Raw genomic sequence first — 21376 nt, 5'->3', positions numbered from 1 at the left:
GGCCATGTAGCAATGGCAGAATTTGCTTTGGGATTGGACCTTGGTCCTTCGCCTGAGAGCATTCGCCTGAGTTATTTCATGGTGGCTTGCCAGGTGGCCCTGGTGTGTGATCTTAGAGCTGGGCCACTCGCTGTACTTCCAAAGACCCACTGCAACCTGCACCCTGCACCCCCTTCATGGGGATCCGAGGATACACTTTGTGGTGGCGGGAATCACATGGGAGTTCTGTTCTGCTGCTCTACGGCCCAGCCTCTCTGTTCCTCATCGGAAGGACCCCCAAAGCACCCTCACCACCAGATAGGACATGTTGAGGCCAATCTCTTGAAGAGGCCTTAGTTTTACAGAAGACTCAAGTCTATCCAGGCACAGGCCACAGACAAGGTTGCACCAAACCAAGAAACATCTTTTTCGCAGATACTGGGTCTGAATGTGGTGGCCTAATGCCCACATCCCCAGCCCTGCCATCACCCCAAACCCAAGCCCCTTACATCCACTGCTCTCAATGGCATCACTGCTCTGAGCACCCCCAACAGGACTCCTGTCCTCTGATGTCACCTCTGCCAGAACTTCCCAATCTCTCCCCCTCCGTTCCTCTCTAGTCTGACAACTCAATGTTGGACTCTCCCCGGACACCATCCACTGAGGCTTTTACCTGGAAGATGTTGAGTCTCTGTAGCCACATCTGCATGGGTCACAGGGGTAAGGATGGCATGGGAGATGATGGAAGACTTCCTGTAACCCCACTGCTGCCCAATCCCACTGCTCTGCCCTGAAAGAAACACCTGTGAGACTCATCCAACTCTCAACTCGGTCATCTGTTCAACAGTGCTCACCATCCAGAGGAGGTTCCAGAACCTGCATCTTGTTTTCTGTCTTGCTTTTGGGGACAGAAAAGAACATCCCCTGAAAGCACACAGCCAATTGTCTCTACCACCCTGGCCTTGATTCTCTTCAAGCCAGGCTTCTTCAAAGTGTAGACTGAGGAGAGTACTTTTTACCTCTGGATTTCCCTCTACCGTGTCCCCCACCCGTGGAACATTCCTTTGCTAAATTCTCCAAAGAGCTCCATGTTGCAAAACCAAAGTACCCGATGCTGTCTTGGCAGCCTGAACATTCTTTTTTCAAAATGCTGTCTTTCCTCAGCATCTGTGACAGCAGCCCACCCAAGCTTTCTTCCTACTTCTCAGTCGTTAATTGTAAGTCTCCTTGTTGGCCCATTTCATTTGATCCCCTCCTAAATCTTTTTCTTTTCTCTCCCAGGGTTCCAACTTCTTCCCTGTGCTCTCCTCATCCTAATACATGATTCGTGGGTGACCACATGGCCATCCAGAGCTCCACGCATCTAACTTGATTTCATCTATTTCCCCTTGTATGCTGATGGCTTTTCCCATCAACAAGTCTACCTAAGAAATGTCTGCTGGGCCCCAGGACCCCATGGGCTGAACCTATAGGACACCTCTACTCAGGTGCAAATCCCACAAGCCCTACAAATCTGCACAGGACCCCAGACCTCTATTCCCTGTCTCATGGCTGGACACTGCCATCCACCCAATTCCCGAAGGCAAAATCCTAGAGATACTGCTAGGTGTGTTCTCCATTGTCCAATGACTCTCTGGGACCTGCTCTGGAAAAGGCTAAGCCATGATCCTCACCTTGCCACAGATGTGTGTAAAGTCCCCCAGGAGGGATCCTCCTCGGCAGATGCACTCTGATCGCATCCTGAGCAGAGATTTCCCCTGGTTTGGGTGGCTCCACACAGGAATTCCGAGCAGAAGACCTGGGCCCTGTAATATATCTGGGAGACTGCACTCCTCATCTTCTGTAAGAACTCACAATGTCTAACCTCAATGGATTAGGCATAGCAGTGAGCCCATGATTTGGAATATGGACTTGAATACCCAGAAGGAATCGCTAAAAGAGAAAGTTTGGGGAGGCACGTGTCCATGCATGAGCATGAAACAAGGGACTGCTCAGTTTTATTTTTCATCGTAAATACCTGGACCTAGTTGGTCTCTTATCTGAGCATGTGAATTCATTTAAACATTTAAATTATAATAAAAAGTTATTAAATTATAATAAAGTTATTGTTAAATTATAATAAAATTATTATATAAAAATTATATAATAAAATTATTGTATAAAAAATTATTAAATTATAATAAAAAGTTAAAAAAGGAAACTCCATAACTTGGCAGATAAGCCTGACCGCTGATCCATCCACATCAACTGATACAAATCTCAGCCAATCCATCTTCAAAGAATGATTGTGATCTGTCTGGAGAAGTTATCTATGCAATGCAAAGTTTAAAGTAAGTAAGCACAAGGGATCTTGACAAGCAATAACAAGTCACACGCTTCAACAGCAAATCCAGGGTTTTAACTTCAAACTTTGGTTTTCGCCAACATTGAGAACAGCAGATACGATGTCAGTTTTAAAACCCGCATTTACATGGCATGTTTTTCCTCTCCTCAAGCCTGTGAGATCTGCCAACCACAGCAGGTAATGATGGAAACCTGCTTTCCTTGCAAAGGAGTCTCACATTTCTGATTTTAGGTTTTCTCCTTAAGGATAGTTCTATTTGCACAGCTGCAATCTAAGTTTTCATAGGAGGCATTTCCAAATACTGCTTATGTGGGGGCCACATTCCAGACTCGCTAAATCAGGCTCTCCAGGGATGGAGCACTAGCATCTGTCCCTGGTTTCTTTTTTGTCTTTCTTTCTTTTTTTTTTTTTTATTACAAAGTTTATTTTAAATCCAGTATAGTTAACATACAATATTAATTTCAGGTGTACAATACAGTGATTCAACACTTCCATACAACACCCAGTGCTCATCAGGACAAGTGCACTCCTTAATCCCCATCCCCTATTTTACCCATCCCGCACCCCACCCCCCCACCACTTCATGCCCCCTCTGGTAACCATCCCTTTGTTTTCTTGTTTAAATTTTTTTTTAATTTTTATTTTTGAGAGACAGAGAGGGACAGAGGATCTTGAAGCAGGCTCCATGCTGTCAGCACACAGCACCACGTGGGGCTTGAACTCCTGAACCTTGAGATCATGACCTGAGACGAAGTCCGATGCTTAACCGACTGAGCCACTCAGGATCCCCTTCATCCCTTTGTTTTCTGTAGTTAAGAGTATGTTTCCTGGTTTGACTCTTTTTTCCTTTGCTCATTCTTTGTGGTTGTTTGTTAAATTCTGCTTATGAGTGAAATCATATGCTATTTGTCTTTTTCTGACTGACTTATTTCTAATACTCTCCAGCTCCTTGCATGTCGTTGCAAATGGAAAGAGTTCATTCTCTTTATAGCTGAATAATATTCCATTGTATATATATATACATCTTGTTTATCCATTCATCCTTCGATGGACATTTGGGTTGCCTCTGTAATTTGGTTATAACAAATGATGCTGCTAAAACATAGAGGAGTTAATGCATCCCATTTGAAGTAGTGTTTTGCATTAAATTTTTTTTTTATTTTTAAGGGTATTTATTTATTTTGAGAGAGAGACAGCAAGCGGTTTAGGGGCAGAGAGAGAATCCCAAGCAGGCTCCACACTGTCAGCACAAAGCCTGATGTGGGGCTTGAACTAACAAACTGCAAGTTCATGACCTGAGCCAAAACCAAGAGTTGGACAGTTAACCGACTGAGCCACCCAGGTGCTGCTAACAATTTTTTAAATGTTTATTTTTGAGAGAGAGGGAGGGAAGTGGGAGGGAAAGAGAGAGAGCACGAACAGGGGAGGGGCAGAGAGGGAGACAGAATCCGAAGCAGGCTCCAGGTTCTGAGCTGTCAGCACAGAGCCCCACACTGGGCTCGAACTCACAAACTGCGAGATCATGACCCGAACCGAAGTTGGACACCTAACTGACTGAGCCACCCAGGCGCCTCAATGCTTTGGTATTTCGGGGGGTAAATGCCCAGTAGGCGATAGCTGGATCTTAGGGTAGTTCTATTTTTAACTTTTTCAGGAACCTCCATACTTTTCCACAGTAGACGCACCAGTTTGCATTCCCAGCAACAGTGCAGGAGGGGTCCTTTCTCCACTCGCTGACACCTGTTGTCTCTTGTGTGTTTGAATTTAGCCATTCTGACAGGTGTGAGGTGATAGCTCATTGTGGTTTTGATTTGCATTTCCCTATGATGATCGGTACCTATTATCTATTCATATGTCCATTAACCGTCAGTATGTCTTCTTTGCAGAAATGTGTGTTCATGACTTCTGCCCATATTTAACTGGATTGTCTGTTTTTTAGGTGTTGAGTCATTCTAAACTGCTCCAGGAAAGATCTGATGCACAGATGGTGTTGAGAAGCATCTCTGAGCTTCACCTGTCCTGGTTTAAATTGAATCTTGAACTTTAGAGCCATGTGTGTTACCACTGAAATTAAAAAAAAAAAATTCCTTATGTGTCTTCTTTCAAGAGCTATTTTTTTTTTTACATGAGTAAAGTTGACACACAATGTTACATTAGTCACAGGTGAATATCACAGGGACTTAACATGTCTAGTGTTATGCTCTGCTCACCACAAGTGTAGCCACTATCTGTCACCATACAATGCTATGACAGCAACTGACGACATTCCCTGTGTTATGCCTCTGATGCAATGACTTATTCATTCCTCCTTCTCTGAAGGCCTGTATCTCCCACTCCCCTTCACCCATTTGTCCCATCCACCCACCCCCTTCCCTGCAGCAGCCATCAGTTTGCTTTCTGTATTTATTAGTCAGGAGCTGTTTGTGACATATTTATTTTACAGCCACACTTAGAACAATTACAGGACAGAGGAGTGTGTTTATGCATCTGCGTCCCCTTCTTTACATGACACTCAGGCAGGCAGAGGGGAGAGGGAAGGGCCTCGAGGCAGTGGGATTTCCATTGTCTTGGTTACCTCTCTGCTGTGTCTCCACACTGGGCTGCTGGGTGCGGCAGGGGGCCCAGTGGGGGGCGGACAACACCCCTCCCCACTCTACACATCTTCCTGTGGCCAGAAGTTAAAGCTAAGGATGAGGCTGGTTACCAGGGAAACTGCAGCCAGGTCCATGGGATTCCTGAAGAAAGGAAAACTCCTAAGTGGGTTTTCAGATGCAGGATGGACCCTAGGAGCCTGACCCCAGCCACGGATTTCTGAGCCAACCATTAAGTTCACCCAGCGGGTGCCTGCGCATGAGCGCGCACACACACACACACACACAGACACAGACACAGACACACACACACACACACACACACACACGCACAGACGTGTGTACTCAGCAGCATTCCTTTGTGATGTGCACAGTGACTCATTCTGGTGGGAGCACCTCACCCACAGGGAGGAGGCAGGTGATGATGGGTCGTGCAGGCAGGACCCAGAACATGGAAAGGGAGACGGGACAGTTCCTTAGTGTTATAAAATCAATGGCATACCTTTTCCACCATGACTTACTTAGACATTTGCATTACATTTTCCAAAGGGCTTTATTGGGCTCTAATTACACACCAGTGTCACCCAGTTAGACAGTCCAATGCAGTGACTTGTAGTAAATGTACAGAGTCGTGCAGCCATTGCCACAGTTCAGTTTTAGAACATTTCCTTCTCTCCAGAAAGACCCTGTGTACCCATCAGCGCTCACTTCCCACTACTACCTCCAGGCTGAGGCAGAGTCTAATGTAATTTCTATCTCTGTAGGTTTGCATTTTCTGGGCATTTCCTAGAAACTGACTCCTGCTTTAAGTGGACTCTTGTGTCTGTGTCTTTCATGTAGCTGAACACTCTGGGGGCTCATCCACGTTGTAGCAGAAATCAGAAGTTCATCCCTTTTCATAGATCAGTGGCATCTTACTGCATGGGTTGCCACATTTCGATTATCTATTGACCAGCTGACAGACTTTTTTACACTGTTTTGCTCTCTGGCGATTATGAATAATGCTGCTGTGAACATCTGAGTACAAGTCTTTGCTCAGACATAGTTTTCGTGTCCAGTTTCTCCATGTTTTCGTTTCTTTGCCTTGCATGATTGCGCTGGCTGAAACTTTCAGTCCATGTCGGGCAGAAATGGTGGGAACCGCCATCCTTGCCTTGGTCTGGATCTCAGCGGGAAAGCATTCATTCACTAATAAATATGTGACAGGAGACATATTTTTCTTGTAGATAGCCCTATCAGAATGAGGACATCCCCTTCTGTCCGTAGTTGGACGAGCATTTTTATCACGAATGGGCCTCGAGTTTTGTCAAATGTCTTTGTCTATCAAGATGATCACATGGTTTCTGTCCTCAATATATTACTATGCTGGTTGACCCGAATTGTATTTTGAATGTTAAAGCGATATTGCAACCCTGGGATAAATCTCACTTGGTTAGTTGGTTTTCCCCTTGCAAATGTTGTTGGATTTGATATGCTATTCTGTTGAGGATTTATGTATGGATGTTAATGATAGATATTGGTGTATAGTTTCTTGTGTTGTCATGTGTGGCTTTGGTGCAGGGTAATATTGTCCTAATGGATGAGTTAGGAAATGTTCCTTCCTCCTCTCTATCTGGAACAGCCTATGAGGGATGGATATTATCTCTTCCTATAGTTTAACAGAACTTAGCAATGAGGCCAGCAGGCCCAGGGCTTTTCTCTGTGGGAAGGTTTTTAAATCAATTTTTAAAATTTATTCATTTTGAGAGAGAGAGAGAGAGAGAGAGACAGAGACAGAGACAGAGACAGAGAGAGAATGTGGAGCAGGGTCAGAGAGAGGGAAAGAGAGAATCCCAAGCAGGCTCTGCACTGACAGTAGGGCTCGATCCCATGAGTCAGACACTCAACTGACTGAGCCACCCAGGTGCCCCAGTGGGAAGGTTGTTAAATAACAAATTCAATTTCTTTACTTGTGATAGGTACATTGAGATTTCTGATTTGAGCATTCCACTCCACCCCCATGCTCTCCCTGTATTTCTTGCCTCCTGGTGGTTCTCCCTCTGCCTCTTGCCTAGAATTTGACATGCTGATGCTTCAGATTCTGTGTCTCCCTCTCTCTCTGCCCCTCCCCCCCACTCCCACTTTGTATCCTCTCTCTCTCTCTCTCTCTCTCAAAAATAAACATTTAAAAAAATGCAGAATTTGACATGCTGAACATCTCTGGACATTAGTGGATTCCATCTCCTAGTCTATAACTTGGGACCGTGTGCTGACTCAGATGGGACCCCCAGATACCCACATACACTTGATATGTGGGCAAGGGGACAATGACTTTGAGGCAGGGGTGGGATGGTACCACTGGGTCTGTCAGTCACACCTGCCCACCCATTCCCCATGTGCCCCAGTGCAGGCCATGAGTAAGTGTGGTCAGGAGCACCTTCAGCAAGCCCCACATCCACACTGCCCCACCCCGTTTCTTCTCACCCCTCTCGTCTCCTGGCCACAGAGCCACAGAGGGGCTCCATGACGGCTCTTTGCCACATGTATGGGCGTTACAGGTCTCCCTGATTAAAGGCTCAATCCCGAGGGCCAGGATTGTCTTGTGATTACTCCAAACTTCCCCACCCCAGCAGCCAGCCTTGCGTGGAGTGGGGGAGGCAAGGGTGAGACGATGAAACCTTAACGAGTGGCTAAACATCTGTCTGTGGTTGGTGTGGCTGCTGCGGTAAAGACATCTCTTTATGACTTCCTTGAACTCTGCCAGGTGGGTAGGAGTGCCCCTGCCCTAGTGCATTCAAGGAGGAGGATGGGGAGGATTCAAGGAGGTATCTTATCAGACCTGAGGCTTCCAGCTTGGAAACGTCCACCAAAGTCATTGGTTCTCCGCACTTCACCCCTGGCCTCTATGGAGGTTAACGTTGGTGAGCTGGTTAGGAGTCATGTTCTGAATTCAGTCCGCCTAGGTTTGCCTGTCACCCTCTCCTTCAGTGCCTCTGCGACACTGAGCAACTCACCTGACCTCTCTGTACTCTGCTTTTCACACACAAAGTGAGATCGAAGTCTTGCTCAATGATGGGTTCTGGGAGTGGATTCCATAAGCTGATATATGGAGATATGTAGAATACTGTCTGATACCTAGGACAAGATCAATAAAGTGAAATGCGCATGTTATCCTGCTAACCACACCCCAAATGACCAGTGTAAATTTAGGCCTCAGAGTTTCAAGGAAGAAAATCCCTGCTTTGTTTACTTTCTCCTGTCAAGTGGGACACGAGCCTGGCAGGGTCACCTGAGCACCAAGCTCTCTGGAGAGATCACACGTTCAGAACATAATAAACACACCTGCTCTGACGCCACTTCTGTCTGCAGAAGACTCACAGATGTTTGCAGCAACACAGCTCTGGACATTACCTAATTACGGAGACTGAGCACAAGCAGACTTTCTCTGTAGTTCAGAGGGACTGCACGGGCACTTCCTGGGTTACACAGCACTGGATCTGTGGAGAGGAAGAAGGATGATGCCTCATTAATGCCTCCTGAAATGAAAAGGCACACATGTAAATCCCAAAACAACTCTGAAATGACTCCGTGATGCAGGCATAAAACTGCTGTTCGCATTCCCCACCCCAGGGACACCGGGCAACAAGGTACAGCCCCTGGAGATGCTACGCCAGGGGGGCCGGCACCATCCCCCAGGACCTCATACCGTGGGCGGTGGGCTGTGCTTCCAGCTCTCTGTGGGCAGGAAGACTCTCTTCCACTTGCTCTGCCCAGATGATCCGAAGGCTGCTCGTGCTGCGGGGCTGCAAACGGTGACTCGATGGTGTTCCCTGGTGCCCTCCGGGCCTGGCTCCAAACCTCCTGATAAACTGTGATCTGCTGCTCTAGAATTTAAATGCGGTGACCTCACACCTGACAAAGAACAACCCAATATGGATAAAGAACCTGAATGCAAAAGTTAGGGTTTTTTTTATATGTATATTTATTTGGCAAGGATGATGAGGTAACGGGTCAGAAATTCCTTCGAGGGGAATACCATCCGTGTTATAAAGCAGGGAAACAATGTTCTACATTTAGCTCAGCATACTCATAACGGCTTACACAGACAACACAATAGTGAACCACCAAGTTCCAGTTCCATGTCCCTTTCTGCACCTCCTTTAGCGTCAGTCTCTTGAAAGTGGATCTCCGTTCAGCACACGTCCATTCCAGCAGACCAGTGCTGCTGCTGGGAGGCAGTCCGTGAAATGGCACAAAAGCACATGGCCATCATCAACGGGGCATTCATGCTACAGAGAAGCTCTCTACCGTACTGACAACAAGGCAGGGAGGAGAGGCAGAGTTCGGGGTGGGAAAGTGACAACATGCATCACGGGAGCCATAATAAGGAAGTTACGGACCCCTGGGGTATGCGGTGTCCCATAGAAAGCCCCACAGGGATCCACAAATTCAAGGTAGGAAAGACAGAACCTTCCTGGGATTGGATGAGGGCTCACGCCGATCGAATTTTCAGTCATCAACGCTGCTCTTGTCACTTCTCTGACGACTGCTTACTGGTTGGTCCCCAAAAGAAATCCACGCTCAGGATCATGTCTGGAGCCATTCAGACCTGCGTCACGTGAGGATGAGAGCATCAGTTTTCTTTCAACCACTGCTTTAGGAGCCTCTGAAACATCCTTTTGCTTTCCTGCTGCATCTCCAGTTGGAGCTTCTCGTCTCTTTCCTGCTGTTGGAGCACCCCTTCGGGCAGCAGGCCAGGTCGGCTGGTGCTCAGGCTGAGGGTCAAGCCGCTGAGGCCCTGTACCAGTGTCTCCCAGGAGGAAGCATGGGGGGCCCCTTTCCTCTCCGCAGACATCCCAGAGACATTTGGCCTATGGCTCTGGCAGTATCGACATTCGCATCTGAATCTGTTCTGATCTCTATCACCTGAGGAGGAGATCCTGGCTTTCCTCTCCACCCGATAAGGTGCCACCTGATCGAGGTGCCGCCGTCTCATGTGCCCCAGAAGGGTTTTCTTCCTCTGAGGGGACGCTGACCTTTCCCACCGCCTCTCTTGTAGGGTTTTCTCATCTCTGTAGCGCTGCTGGAGCAGCCCCTCTGGAAGAGGGGCAGGGTATTTGGTGCCAGGACTGGTTTTGAGGTCACCCAGGCCCATCATAAGCAGTTCCGAGAAGGAAGGAGAGGAGGCTGCCGTGACTTCCCGGGAGGTCTCTTCAGAGATCATCGGGGAAGACTCAGAAATCAGTGTTGAGCTGCATTTCCGGAGCGGATCCATGGAGGTGTGGTCCATGCTCACAGCTCCACCTGGCCCTTGGTCTAGACAGCAAGCTGAAGACAAAGGTTGTCAAAGAGCTGGAAGCTAGCAAGGGAGGTGTGTGGCCAGAAGGACCCAGACTACATCAAATGGTGATAAAAGAAGAAAGAAAACTCCATTATTATTCACCTGACTTAACGTTTCTGAGCCTCAGCTTCCTTTCTGTTAAATGGGGATAATAATGAGCCCTACTCCTTATTCTGGGCTTTAAATAAGAGTATACATTTCCAAGCTCAGAATTCGGATGGCATATAATCAGGATCTCAGGCGTGAGATTAATCATCAAAACCACATCATAGGTAATGAAAAATGGTGCCCTGCAGTCAACCATGTGAATCCCCTGCCCACTTTTTTTGTTGTTGTTGTTGTTGAAAGAGAGAGACAGAGGGCGCGAGTGAGCAAAGGGGGGGTGGAGAGGGAGAGGGAGAGGGAGAGGGAGAGAGAGAGAGAGAGAGACAGAGACAGAGACAGAGAGACAGAGAGAGACGACAGAGAGAGAATGAATGAATAGGGAGCCTGAAGCATGGCGCAAGCTCAGTCGACCCTGCCGACTTTTTATAACCATTCAAGCATAATTTTAAGAACACTCCATGTGTGACCAGCATCTGCTATACTCATAAGTGTCCATGTACTTTCCAAAAGGAGACAATGGCTAAAATTTCCACCATGGTGACACATTCTTTTGAATATTCACTGGCTTTCATCTAGGTAAAAAGGATGTTCAAACCTATGGAAGTCATTTCATAATCCTCAGTAAGCAGCAATAAGAATTTTACTAAAATACAAGAACAGAGATCAATGAAATTTCTAACAAGACAGATTAGAGAAACTCAAATTAAAAGTTGCTTCTTTGGGGCGCCTGGGTGGTTCAGTCGGTTAGGCGTCCGACTTCGGCTCAGGTCATGATCTCGCGGTCCGTGAGTTCGAGCCCCCCGTCAGGCTCTGTGCTGACAGCTCGGAGCCTGGAGCCTGTTTCAGATTCTGTGTCTCCCTCTCTCTCTGACCCTCTCCTGTTCATGCTCTGTCTCTCTCTGTCTCAGAAATAAATAAACGTTAAAAAAAAAAGTTGCTTCTTTGATGGGGCGCCTGGCGGGCTCAGTCAGGCGTCTGACACTTGATTTCAGCTCAGGTCATGATCTCGAGGTTCGTGGGATTGAGCCACATGTCAGGCTCTGCGCTGACATTGTAGAGCCTGCTTGGGATTCTCTCTCTCCCTCTCCCTCTGCCCCTTCCCCACTCACACGCTCTTTATCTCCCAAAATAAATAAGTAAACGTTTTTTTGTTTTTTTGGTTTTTTTTTAAATTTTTTTTTTCAACGTTTATTTTTGGGACAGAGAGAGACAGAGCATGAACGGGGGAGGGGCAGAGAGAGAGGGAGACACAGAATCGGAAACAGGCTCCAGGCTCTGAGCCATCAGCCCAGAGCCTGACGCGGGGCTCGAACTCACGGACCGCGAGATCGTGACCTGGTTGAAGTCGGACGGTTAACCGACTGCACCACCCAGGCGCCCATGTAAACGTTTTTTTAAAGAGTTGCTTCTTTGAAATAATCAATAAAATTGATAAACCTCTACAGGACTGAAGAAGAAAAAAAAGGAGAAGAGCAAAGAAGACACATCACACTTCTGACTTCTAGCCATACTACACAGCTAGAGTAATAAGAACAGTGTGTTACTGGCATAAGAACTGACACGTGGGCTAACGGAACAGAATCGAGAGCCTAGAAGTAACCCCATGCATGTATGGCCAACTAATATTTGACAACAGAGTCAAGAATACTCAATGGATAAAAGACAGTCTCTTCAATAAATGCTGCTGGGAGAATGGACTATTCACATGTAAAAGAATAAAGCTGGATTCCTATCTTACACTCACAAAAGTTAACTTGAAGTGGATTAAAGGCTTAAATGTAAGACTGGAAACTAAAACTGCTAGAAGAATACATAACGACAAAGCTCCCTGACACGGGTCTTGGCAATGGATTTTTGGATATACCACCCAAGGCACAAACAACAAAATCAAAAACAAGTGGGGCTACATCTAACTAAAAAGCTACACACTAAGGAAACCACCAAGGTGAAAAGACAACATATGGAATGGGAGAAAATATTTGCAAACCGTATATCTGACAAGGATTTAATATCCAAAATATAAAGACCCCATACATCTCCACAGCAAAAACAAAACAAAATAAACTGAAAAAAACAACAACTAATCATCGAATTTAAAAATGGGTAAAGGTGGGGTGCCTGGGTGGCTCAGTCGGTTGAGCATCCAACTTCAGCTCAGGTCATGATCTCACGGTCTGTGAGTTCGAGCCCCGCGTCGGGCTCTGTGCTGACAGCGCAGAGCCTGGGGCCTGCTTCTGATTCTGTGTCTCCCTCTCCCTCTCTGTCCTTGCCCCTGCTCGTGCTCTGCCTCTCTCTGTGTGTCAAAAATAAATAAACATTAAAAAAATAAAATAAAATAAAATAAAATAAAATAAAATAAAATAAAATAAAAATGGGTAAAGGCTATGAACAGACATTTTTCTAAAGATGACGTACAAATGGCCAATGGGTACAGGAAGAGCTGCTGCAAACCACCAATCATCAGGGAAATGCAAATGAAAAGCACAATGGGCTATCACCTCACACCTGTTAGAATGGCTAGCATCAAAAATACAAGAGATAAAAATGCCAGCTTCCATGTGCAGAATAAAGAATACTTCTGTACTGTTGGTGGGAATGTAAATTGGTGCAGCCACTATGGAAAACAGTATGGAGGTTTCTCAAAAAATTAAAAATAGAACTACCATATGATGCAGACATTCCACTTCTGATAGTATATCTGAAGGAAATGAAACCACAATGTCAAAGATATATCTTTACCCCCATGTCCACAGCAGTATTATTTACAATAGCCAAGATATTGACACAGCCTAAGCATCTTTGATAGATAAATGGATCAAGTAAATACACAGACACGCAGACACACACACACACACACACACACACACACACCCCACACACACACACACACACACACACACACTATTATCTGGCCATAAAAAGGAGGAAATCCTGCTATTTGTGACAACATAGTTGGACCTTGAGGGCATTATCTCACTTATGTATGGAATTGAAAAGGAAACTTCCAAATATACAGAAAAAGCTATCAGATTTGTGGTTGTCAGAGGTGGTGATTTGGGGAGGGAGAAGAAAATTGGAGGATGATGGCCAAAAGAAACAAACTTCCAGGTATAAGAAAAATAGGATAAATAACGAAATATAATGTACAACATGATGACTATAGTTAACACTGCTATGTGATATAAATGAAAGCTGTTAAGAGAGTAAATCCTAAGAGTTCCCTTCACAAGGAAAACATTGGTTTCTTTTTCTTCTTTTTGTGTCTCTGAGATGGTGGATGTCAACTAAACTTACTATGGTAACCATTTCATGATATATGTGAGTCTGATTATTATCCTTTATACCTTATCCAGTGCTGTCAATTATATCTCAATAAAACTGGAGAGAGAGAGAGAGAGAGAGAGAGAGAGAGAGAGAGAAGAAATTAGTTACTAACAACAGGAATGAAAGAGGAGACTTCCCTAGAGACCCAGGAAATATGAGAGAAACGATATTATTAATATTACATGAAAATCTCCATACGTAAATGCAACAATGTGCAAATGGATTGATTACTCAAAAACCATAAGCCACCAAAACTTACCCAAGGTGAAAGAACATGCATATTTCAGAACCATTTACAGAAATTGAATCAGTTGTTAAAAGCCTATGATGAAAATCCCACATGGTATCACCAGTGAATTCTACCAAATATCGACAGGAATAAAAACACCCACACACAAATTCTACACAATGTCCTCCAGGAAACAGAAGTGGGGGAAATACTTGCAAGCGATTTTATGAGGCTAGCATTTCACTGATACCAAGAAAAGTACTGACCAATATTCTTCCTTAGCACAAGCACAAAATTCCTCAACAAAATACTAGCAGATGGAATCCAGCAATATATTCAAAGGAAAAACAGCATGATCAAGTGGGTTAGCTCAGGAAAGCAAAGGTGGTTCAATAATTGAAAACCAACTAATGCAATCCTCAGATTTAGAATATAATTGATTAATCAATCAATGTAATCTATAGTTGAAGATGAAAGATTAAAAAGAAAAATGATAGCCTCAATGCTATTCCTCTCAAAACCAAATGGCATTTTTCAGTAAACAATTTTAGGAAAACAATTTTAGAAAAACAATCCTAAAATGCATATGAAACAACAGAAGACCCAGAATAGCCAAGGCAACCTGGAGGAAGAACAAAGTTGGAAGTACCCACCCTCCTCATTTCAAAACATATTTCAAGGCTACAGTAAGTAAATCAGTGTGGTAGTGACAGAAAGACAGACACTGGCCAATGGGACAGAAGAGAACCCAGAAATAGACCCACGCATGTACAGTCAGCTGATCTTGACAAGGGTGCCAATAATACGCAATGGGGAAAGGACAGTCTCTTGGACAAATGGTGCTGGGAAACCTGGACACCCACGTACAAAAAGGACGATATTGGACCCTACGTTACACCACACACAAAAATCAACCCCAAAGGGATTGAAGATTAAGTATAAGACGTGACACTGTAAAACTCCTGGAAGAAAACATAAAGGAACATCTGTGTGACACGGGTCTTGGCAAGTGATTTCATGGAAACGACACCAAAAGCAGTCATGAAAAAGCAAAAACGGCCAAGTGGGACTACATCAAACTTAAAAGCTTCTGCACAGCAAAGGAAAACATCAACAAACCGAAAAGGCAATCTACAAAATGGGCAGAGATGTGCAAACCATGCATCTGATAAGGGTTAACTTTCAATATTTATAACAAACTTTTCTAACTCAATAGTTAAAACAAACCAATTTAAAAATATGCAAAGGATCTGAATAGACATTTCTCCAAAGAAGACATACAAATGGCCAAAAGGTATATGAAATGATGCTCCCCTTCACTAAGCATTAGGGAAAGGCAAATCAAAACCACAATGAGATGTCATGTCACACATGTGACACGTGAGGATGGTTATTGTCAAACAAACTAACAAAGAGCAGATCACAAGTGTTGGAGAGTATGCAGAAAACTGGAACCGTCGTACGCTGTCGGTGGGAACGCAACTGGTGCAGCCACAATGGAAAACAGTATGGAGGCTCCTCAAAAAATTAAAACTATCATATGATCTTGTTCATATCCAGATGTCGCCTCCAAAACAACTAAAAACAAACCACAAACCAACCCCCAAAAAACCCATCATCTGATCCAGCATCCCACTCCTGGGCATATATCCAAAAGAACTCAAGCCAGCCTCTCACAGAGATGTCTGCATTCCCATATTTACTGCAGCATTAATCGCAGTAGCCAGGATAATGGAAACAACAATCCTGTCAATCGACAGTGGAATGGATAAAGGAAGTGTGACACATCTATACAATGGGATATTATTCAGCCGTATAAAAGGAGGAAATCTTACCCTTTGCATTCCAGGTGCTGTGGATTAAAGAAGCAAAACAGATAATGCTGTTTCTTATCCAGCGCCTTCCATGTGCCAGCTAATGTCAGCTAGGTGTTTTACATTTGTTGTCTCCTGGAGGTCTCCCAACAAACCTTGAGTAGGCAGGATTATTGCCTTTAACCAGGAGGAATTTGAGGCTGAAGGAGAGAGACTGAAGTGGCAGGGTCTGCCCTGGAATCCAGTGTGAGTGTAATCCGAATTTTAGGGCGGAGGGAGGCGAGTCTGGAAAGAAAGGCAGGCACTAGGATGCAGACAGCTTCCGATGCCGTGTGGGTGTAAGGGAACATCATGTGCTCCGTTACCCGCCCTGGGGTACCCCCCACCCCCACCCCGGCACCAGGACAGGCTATCTGAGGACATAACTGGAGTGTACTGAATTGATGCACACAGTGTAAGACGGTGTGTATTTGTGGTCCCCAGGTGGGAGAGTCAGCCCTCTGGTGACGGATCGTCCGTGCATGACGCAAAGGATGAGAATGTATGGCAGAGGAGGAGAGTTTCCAGGGCTGAACACAGACATGTAATGTGATCTTTATGTTCTTTGCTCTAGCTCACGTGGTGTAAAGCCTGACCTGCCACCTCTCCCATGGCAGCATCAGTAGGTGTAAAGATAGGGAATGTGGCAGATGCAATTCTGTGAACCATACTTGCATTACGTCATTATGTATTCACAAATGCAACCCTCTCTGCTTGGTATTGTCACTATTAAGAATAATAAGCCCATTTCACAGGTGAGGATAGTAAGGCACAGGGCCAGGTACATTTCTCAATATGACAGGACTGCAAGTGGAAGAACTGAGTTGGAAGGAAGGTTGTTTAGGAACAGAGCTTGTGCCCTTACCCACGACACGACATGGCTCCCACAGAAAAGAAAACCAAACCCCACGATGCTCCCCATATCCAGAAGTCTGCTTTGTGCTGTGAGTAAAGAGGAAACCCCTCCTCAAACAGGTCTAATCACAAAGGCAATTCACAATCACACAATGAAATCAGAAGTAAGGATGGGTGCAGGCGGGGCATATTCTGGGGTCTGGTGATGCCATCAAGGACCTAGGTTCTTTCCAGTTCTCTGGTGTGTGTGTGTGTGTGTGTGTGTGTGTGTGTGTGTGTGTGTGCGCGCGCTTGCTTTCCGTCCTGTGTTTGTCAGAAGAGCCCTGGAAGCAAGGAAGGCAGGTACTGCCATCCCCATCTTAGAACAACAGAAGCTGCATGGCCAGGTCTGGACATAGTGGCCCCAAAGACAACAGGCACTCAGCTATTGCAGGCAGGGCCTTATCCTCTGAGTTTCTGGTCAGACTATGGCTACTGGAGAGCAGGGATCTTCCCTCAGCATTCAGGGCCCATGGTTCAGGCTACAAGTGATGCATGAACACAATTCCACTCATTTGAGGAGCTGTTCAGGGGCTGGCCTGCCTTCGGTGATAATTTGACCTCCCGTTTTCTTGGGTGCCCCTCTGCCTTTTAGTCAGAGTATTAGGACATTCTCCAGGTTCTTCTCTTTGGTTCTAGACAAACTCTTTGTCTCTTAGACCCAGGCGCCCACACGTTTGCTGGCAATGCCTCTCCAGATGATCTGTCAGCCCCAAAAGCAGAACCTAGAATGTATCCCCAAGGGTGTGAATTCAGGGTTCACGAAGAGGTGACCTTTCAACAAACATTGTGAACAGGGAGAGGAATCTGACAAGCACATTTCTGGGGTCAGGACTTTCCTGTCAAGAGGGAACAGTTGGGAAGAAGTGTCTGAGGCAGAGGCTTCCAGAAACAGTGCAGATACTGCCAGAAGGCTGGAGCAGCTGGGGGGTAGGGGAAGGGAGTGAGAGCCTAACAGAAACCAGGGGAGAACAACGGGTGACAGGCACTAGATCCTGCTGTGCTGAGTCAGCTTCTGTTCAGTCAGCTGGACTGCAAAGGACACCCAAGGATCACAGATGCCGAATGACAGCCTGTATCGGGCTGTAAGTTAGGCAGAGAAGGGACATGGAGAGGACCACTTAGAGAAGAGGCAGGTTTGGACAAAGAGCTGGAAGGACAGTGAGGAGGAGCGCCTTCTTGTGAGGCTGACAGCAGTCACCTGGATTGACACAGCCTTCACCCGTGTGCTCATGTCCCGTCCCTCAAGGGGATTTGTGCTCTTGCCAGAGCATCCCATATTTAACTAGCAGCCTTAATTCACTCAACAATCCACCTACTGGACAGATCACTGTGGGCACCTACTCTGTGCACCAGTCGCTCGGGACTTGGAAAACATTCTCTGAGTTGCCTGGAGCTCCAAGGATCTTGACCCAAGTTCCATTGTGAGACCAGAACTGTGGCCGACGGGGCAACAGTGACCCACACATTGAAAATCCCTTTATAGCCTCTTTAAGTTTCTGGAATTAGAGCTGGTACAAAAAATCCAATCTTCCTCCTCCTCACAGAGAATCTGAGTACAGAGATGTCCTGTTTACTCCATCCTCCTGTGTCATAACCGGTACACGAGCTGCCCTTTGGGATGAAGGACCCTGGGTGGAGGTCCCTCCTTCGCTGAAGAAACATGTTCTAAGCACCACCCGAATTCATGTGTCAGTTCACTGGACTCAGTGGGGACACAGGGATCACACAGGGTATAGTCTGCAAGCAGATGACCACTGCACATTGTGTGAGAAGAGCGGTGGCAGAATTGAAATCACAGTACCTTAGGGACACAGAGCAGGGCCTCTTACCCCTACTTAAGTGTATGTGTGTGTGTTTGGTCAGGACACACCTCTCAAGGCTGGGGAGGCTGATGACACAGGCACTTTGCTCACCCACAGTGTACAGACGTGCACGCCGAAGAACAGAGAGACACCTAGTTAGAGTCGGACTGCAGTCCTTGGGCTACTGGGCTTCAAATCACCAGTGGGGTCTGGTCAGTGCTACGGCTGTGATGCAGCTACTAAAAGCACTTCCTCTGCTTGCCTCTCAATTCGTAATACCTGGTCACCAGTGAGACAGGTAGAGACCTAATTTGGGTGGTGGGGTTGCTTGCAAAGGCTCTCTAACATGGCAAAGTACCACTCCACGGGGGGAGCCCTGGACATTGAAGTCCTGCTTGGCTGTTGGTTCTGAGGCAAGCCTTCCATGCCAAGGGACTCCAGGTCTGTTGGCTTCAGGGCAGCTCATCAGAGGACAGACACAAAATCTTAGAACCTTTCAAGGTTGCTGAGTACCTCCATTTCAAGGTGGACAGGTGTTGGGACCATGATGACTATACAATACTGGAACAATATATGCATTTCAGCAGCTGAAACACAATCCAGGAATATCACTGTGAGTGCAAAGTCGGGCTTTGGAGTCAGGCGAAATGGAGGTGTGATGCCCAGATCCACCCTTTCCTGCACCAGCGACCTAAACCTTTCCGTTTGTTTCCTTGTCTACAGACAGTGGGCTTTGACACTTAACCTGAGTTTTTGGGTAATAAAACTGTATATACCAGCACAGCTGAGCTCCTCAACAGCCAGGCTGCAGAAGAGACAGTCACACCGTGCCCTGTGTTAGGGACATGTCAGCATGGAGCAAGTATGCCAGGACCCTGGGACTCTAGTCCACGCCTCTGGCTGAGGTTCGGGTTTGGGGGTTGTGGTGGTGGCTGGACTGGTGGTTCCATCTTTTCTCTTGTCCAAGGGACACACTTCATTTCATGCCTAGGCAGGGGAGTTATAGTGAATGAGGTTAATGCTCACAGTTGAGTCTATGACAAGACAGAACCAGCAGGGGGTGCTGCTGCCCACTGGACCCCACAGGAACTGACAAACTTTCCTCCAGGGGTTTCTGGCACCTGGTAGGGACCCCTAAGGAGTTCTATGAAGGCACTGTCAGGATCCCTTAGAGGGCTCCAATAGTGAGCAGCAGCTGATCTTTGCCTCCTTGATGGCCACAGGGACTAACAGACCAAACCTCTTGTAAAGGGAAGATTAGTTAGTACACTTTCTCTTGTCCCAACAGAAACTCAGACTGCAACTCCGAGTGAAACATTATCAAAACAAAGTCCAAGGGAGGTAGTGGAAGGCATTTAATTTCTTGGGTCAAAGGTGCCATAAAGTGACATATTCTTTCCACGTTTCTGCTTATCCCTCCTCACTGGAAGGCAGGGCCCCTTCACATTGGGAAAGTTTGTGACACATTCCAAACTCCGTGTCCAAGTGCATCAAAGGATCCATATGAAAGGAGATGAGATCTTTGCTGTGTGTCATCCTATTCCTAGCAAGGAAGCCTTTTCCAGAACAACTGTGCTGTCAGATTGCATCTCCAATTAACTCACTGTGAACCAGGGTAAAACATCTATTTGGGAGAATTTATAATGAAATCTCCATCACTTTTCAGTAAAAAGTTTTATTAACAGTGCCGTTTCATCCAGGGATTCCTAGGGTTAAATGGAAATCGCTCTCTACTTAACCTGATAGCTTGAACATCAGTAGGAATCAGGCAAATGAAGGCTGGGGACAGGAGACGCAGGGAGGAGAGAGAGTGCCCAAGCCCAGTGGCCATCTACTGAACAGAAAGAGGTTTAAGTTGGCTGGAATATGAAGTGGGGGTGGAGGAGGCCATCTGCTGAAGATGAGGCATTTGAGGGTAGGCAAGGCCTGCTGTGCCTGGTCCAGGAGGCTGGACGTTATCCCAAGAACAGCAGGAAGACCCTGCAGAGTTTTGAGCAGGGTACACAAGACCAGATTAGGATTTAAGAATGGCCCCTCAGGTAGCGGGATGAAGAAATTTGTGGCCAAGGGTTAATATTGGTGGTAGTTATCAAGCAGAGAGGAGGGTCATGTGGCCTAGGGAACTAACTGTAGTGATGGAAGTAAGTGTCAAGATCTTATTTTGAAGGACGTAGGAGGTTGGACTGGACGGACTTGGTGTTTGAGGGGGTGGTGAGAGAGAGGCAGCAAGGAAGGACGGCTCTAAGAGTCGCTGGCCGAAGCAGCTGGGTAGAAGGCTGCTTTTCACTGGGTTAGGCAACACTGGAGGAGATGCCGATGCATGGGGAGTGGGGGTGGGTGCAGGTGCGTTCACTTTTGGACATGTTGTGTATCCTTGCCTGTGGGGCTCAACCACTTAGTACCTCAGTGACTTGGGGGAGCTGACCTAGCCTCTCTGTGCCTAAGATGCATCCTCTGTAATAGGAGAATGATGCTAATAATTAGAAAACGCAGCTAATTTCTGATTCATTTAGTCCCCGATAACGTTCTCTACTTGTACAGCAGAATGCTGTTTTCAAGTTAGGCAGTCCCTAGGCAAAACGGGAGTCTCTCTGCTTATCCATGTATTGGTTGGCTTTACTTACCTGCCGTGTGTATTTTCAACATGCAGTGTGTTTTGGCAGTGCTAAAAGAAAAACAATTAATGCAAAGAAATGTGTTTAGGGGCACCTGGGTGGCTCAGTTAAGGTTAAGCGTCTGACTTCGGCTCAGGTGATGATCTTGTGGCTTGTGGGTTCGGGGCCCACGCTGGACTCTGTGCTGACAGCTCAGAGCCTGGAGACTGCTTGGGATTCTGTGTCTCCCTGGCTCTCTGTCCTTCCCCTGCTAGTGCTCTGTCTCTCAAAAATAAATAAACATTAAAACAAACAATCAAAAGAAATGTGTTTATCAC

General features: G+C 46.2%; 1 protein-coding gene across 24 annotated transcripts in view; it reads right to left on the bottom strand.

The window, feature by feature from the left end:
• Window positions 1-3920: 3920 nt before the first annotated feature.
• Window positions 3921-21376, bottom strand: part of LOC125156875 (protein FAM156A/FAM156B-like) — a 47150-nt gene continuing 29694 nt past the window's right edge. For 10 of the 24 annotated variants that reach the window (XM_047843082.1, XM_047843084.1, XM_047843076.1 and 7 more), the window contains one exon: window positions 8852-10287. In XM_047843082.1, the coding sequence (XP_047699038.1) occupies window positions 9527-10183 (657 nt within the window). In that variant the 5' untranslated portion in view covers window positions 10184-10287 and the 3' untranslated portion in view covers window positions 8852-9526. The other 14 variants (XM_047843085.1, XM_047843093.1, XM_047843099.1 and 11 more) reach the window with 7 other exon arrangements.

The sequence above is a fragment of the Prionailurus viverrinus genome, chromosome X (genome assembly GCF_022837055.1).
Source record: "Prionailurus viverrinus isolate Anna chromosome X, UM_Priviv_1.0, whole genome shotgun sequence".
Taxonomy (NCBI): Eukaryota; Metazoa; Chordata; class Mammalia; order Carnivora; family Felidae; genus Prionailurus; species Prionailurus viverrinus.
Note: the sequence above shows the minus strand (reverse complement) of the source record. Positions and strands in the feature narration are given on the sequence as shown.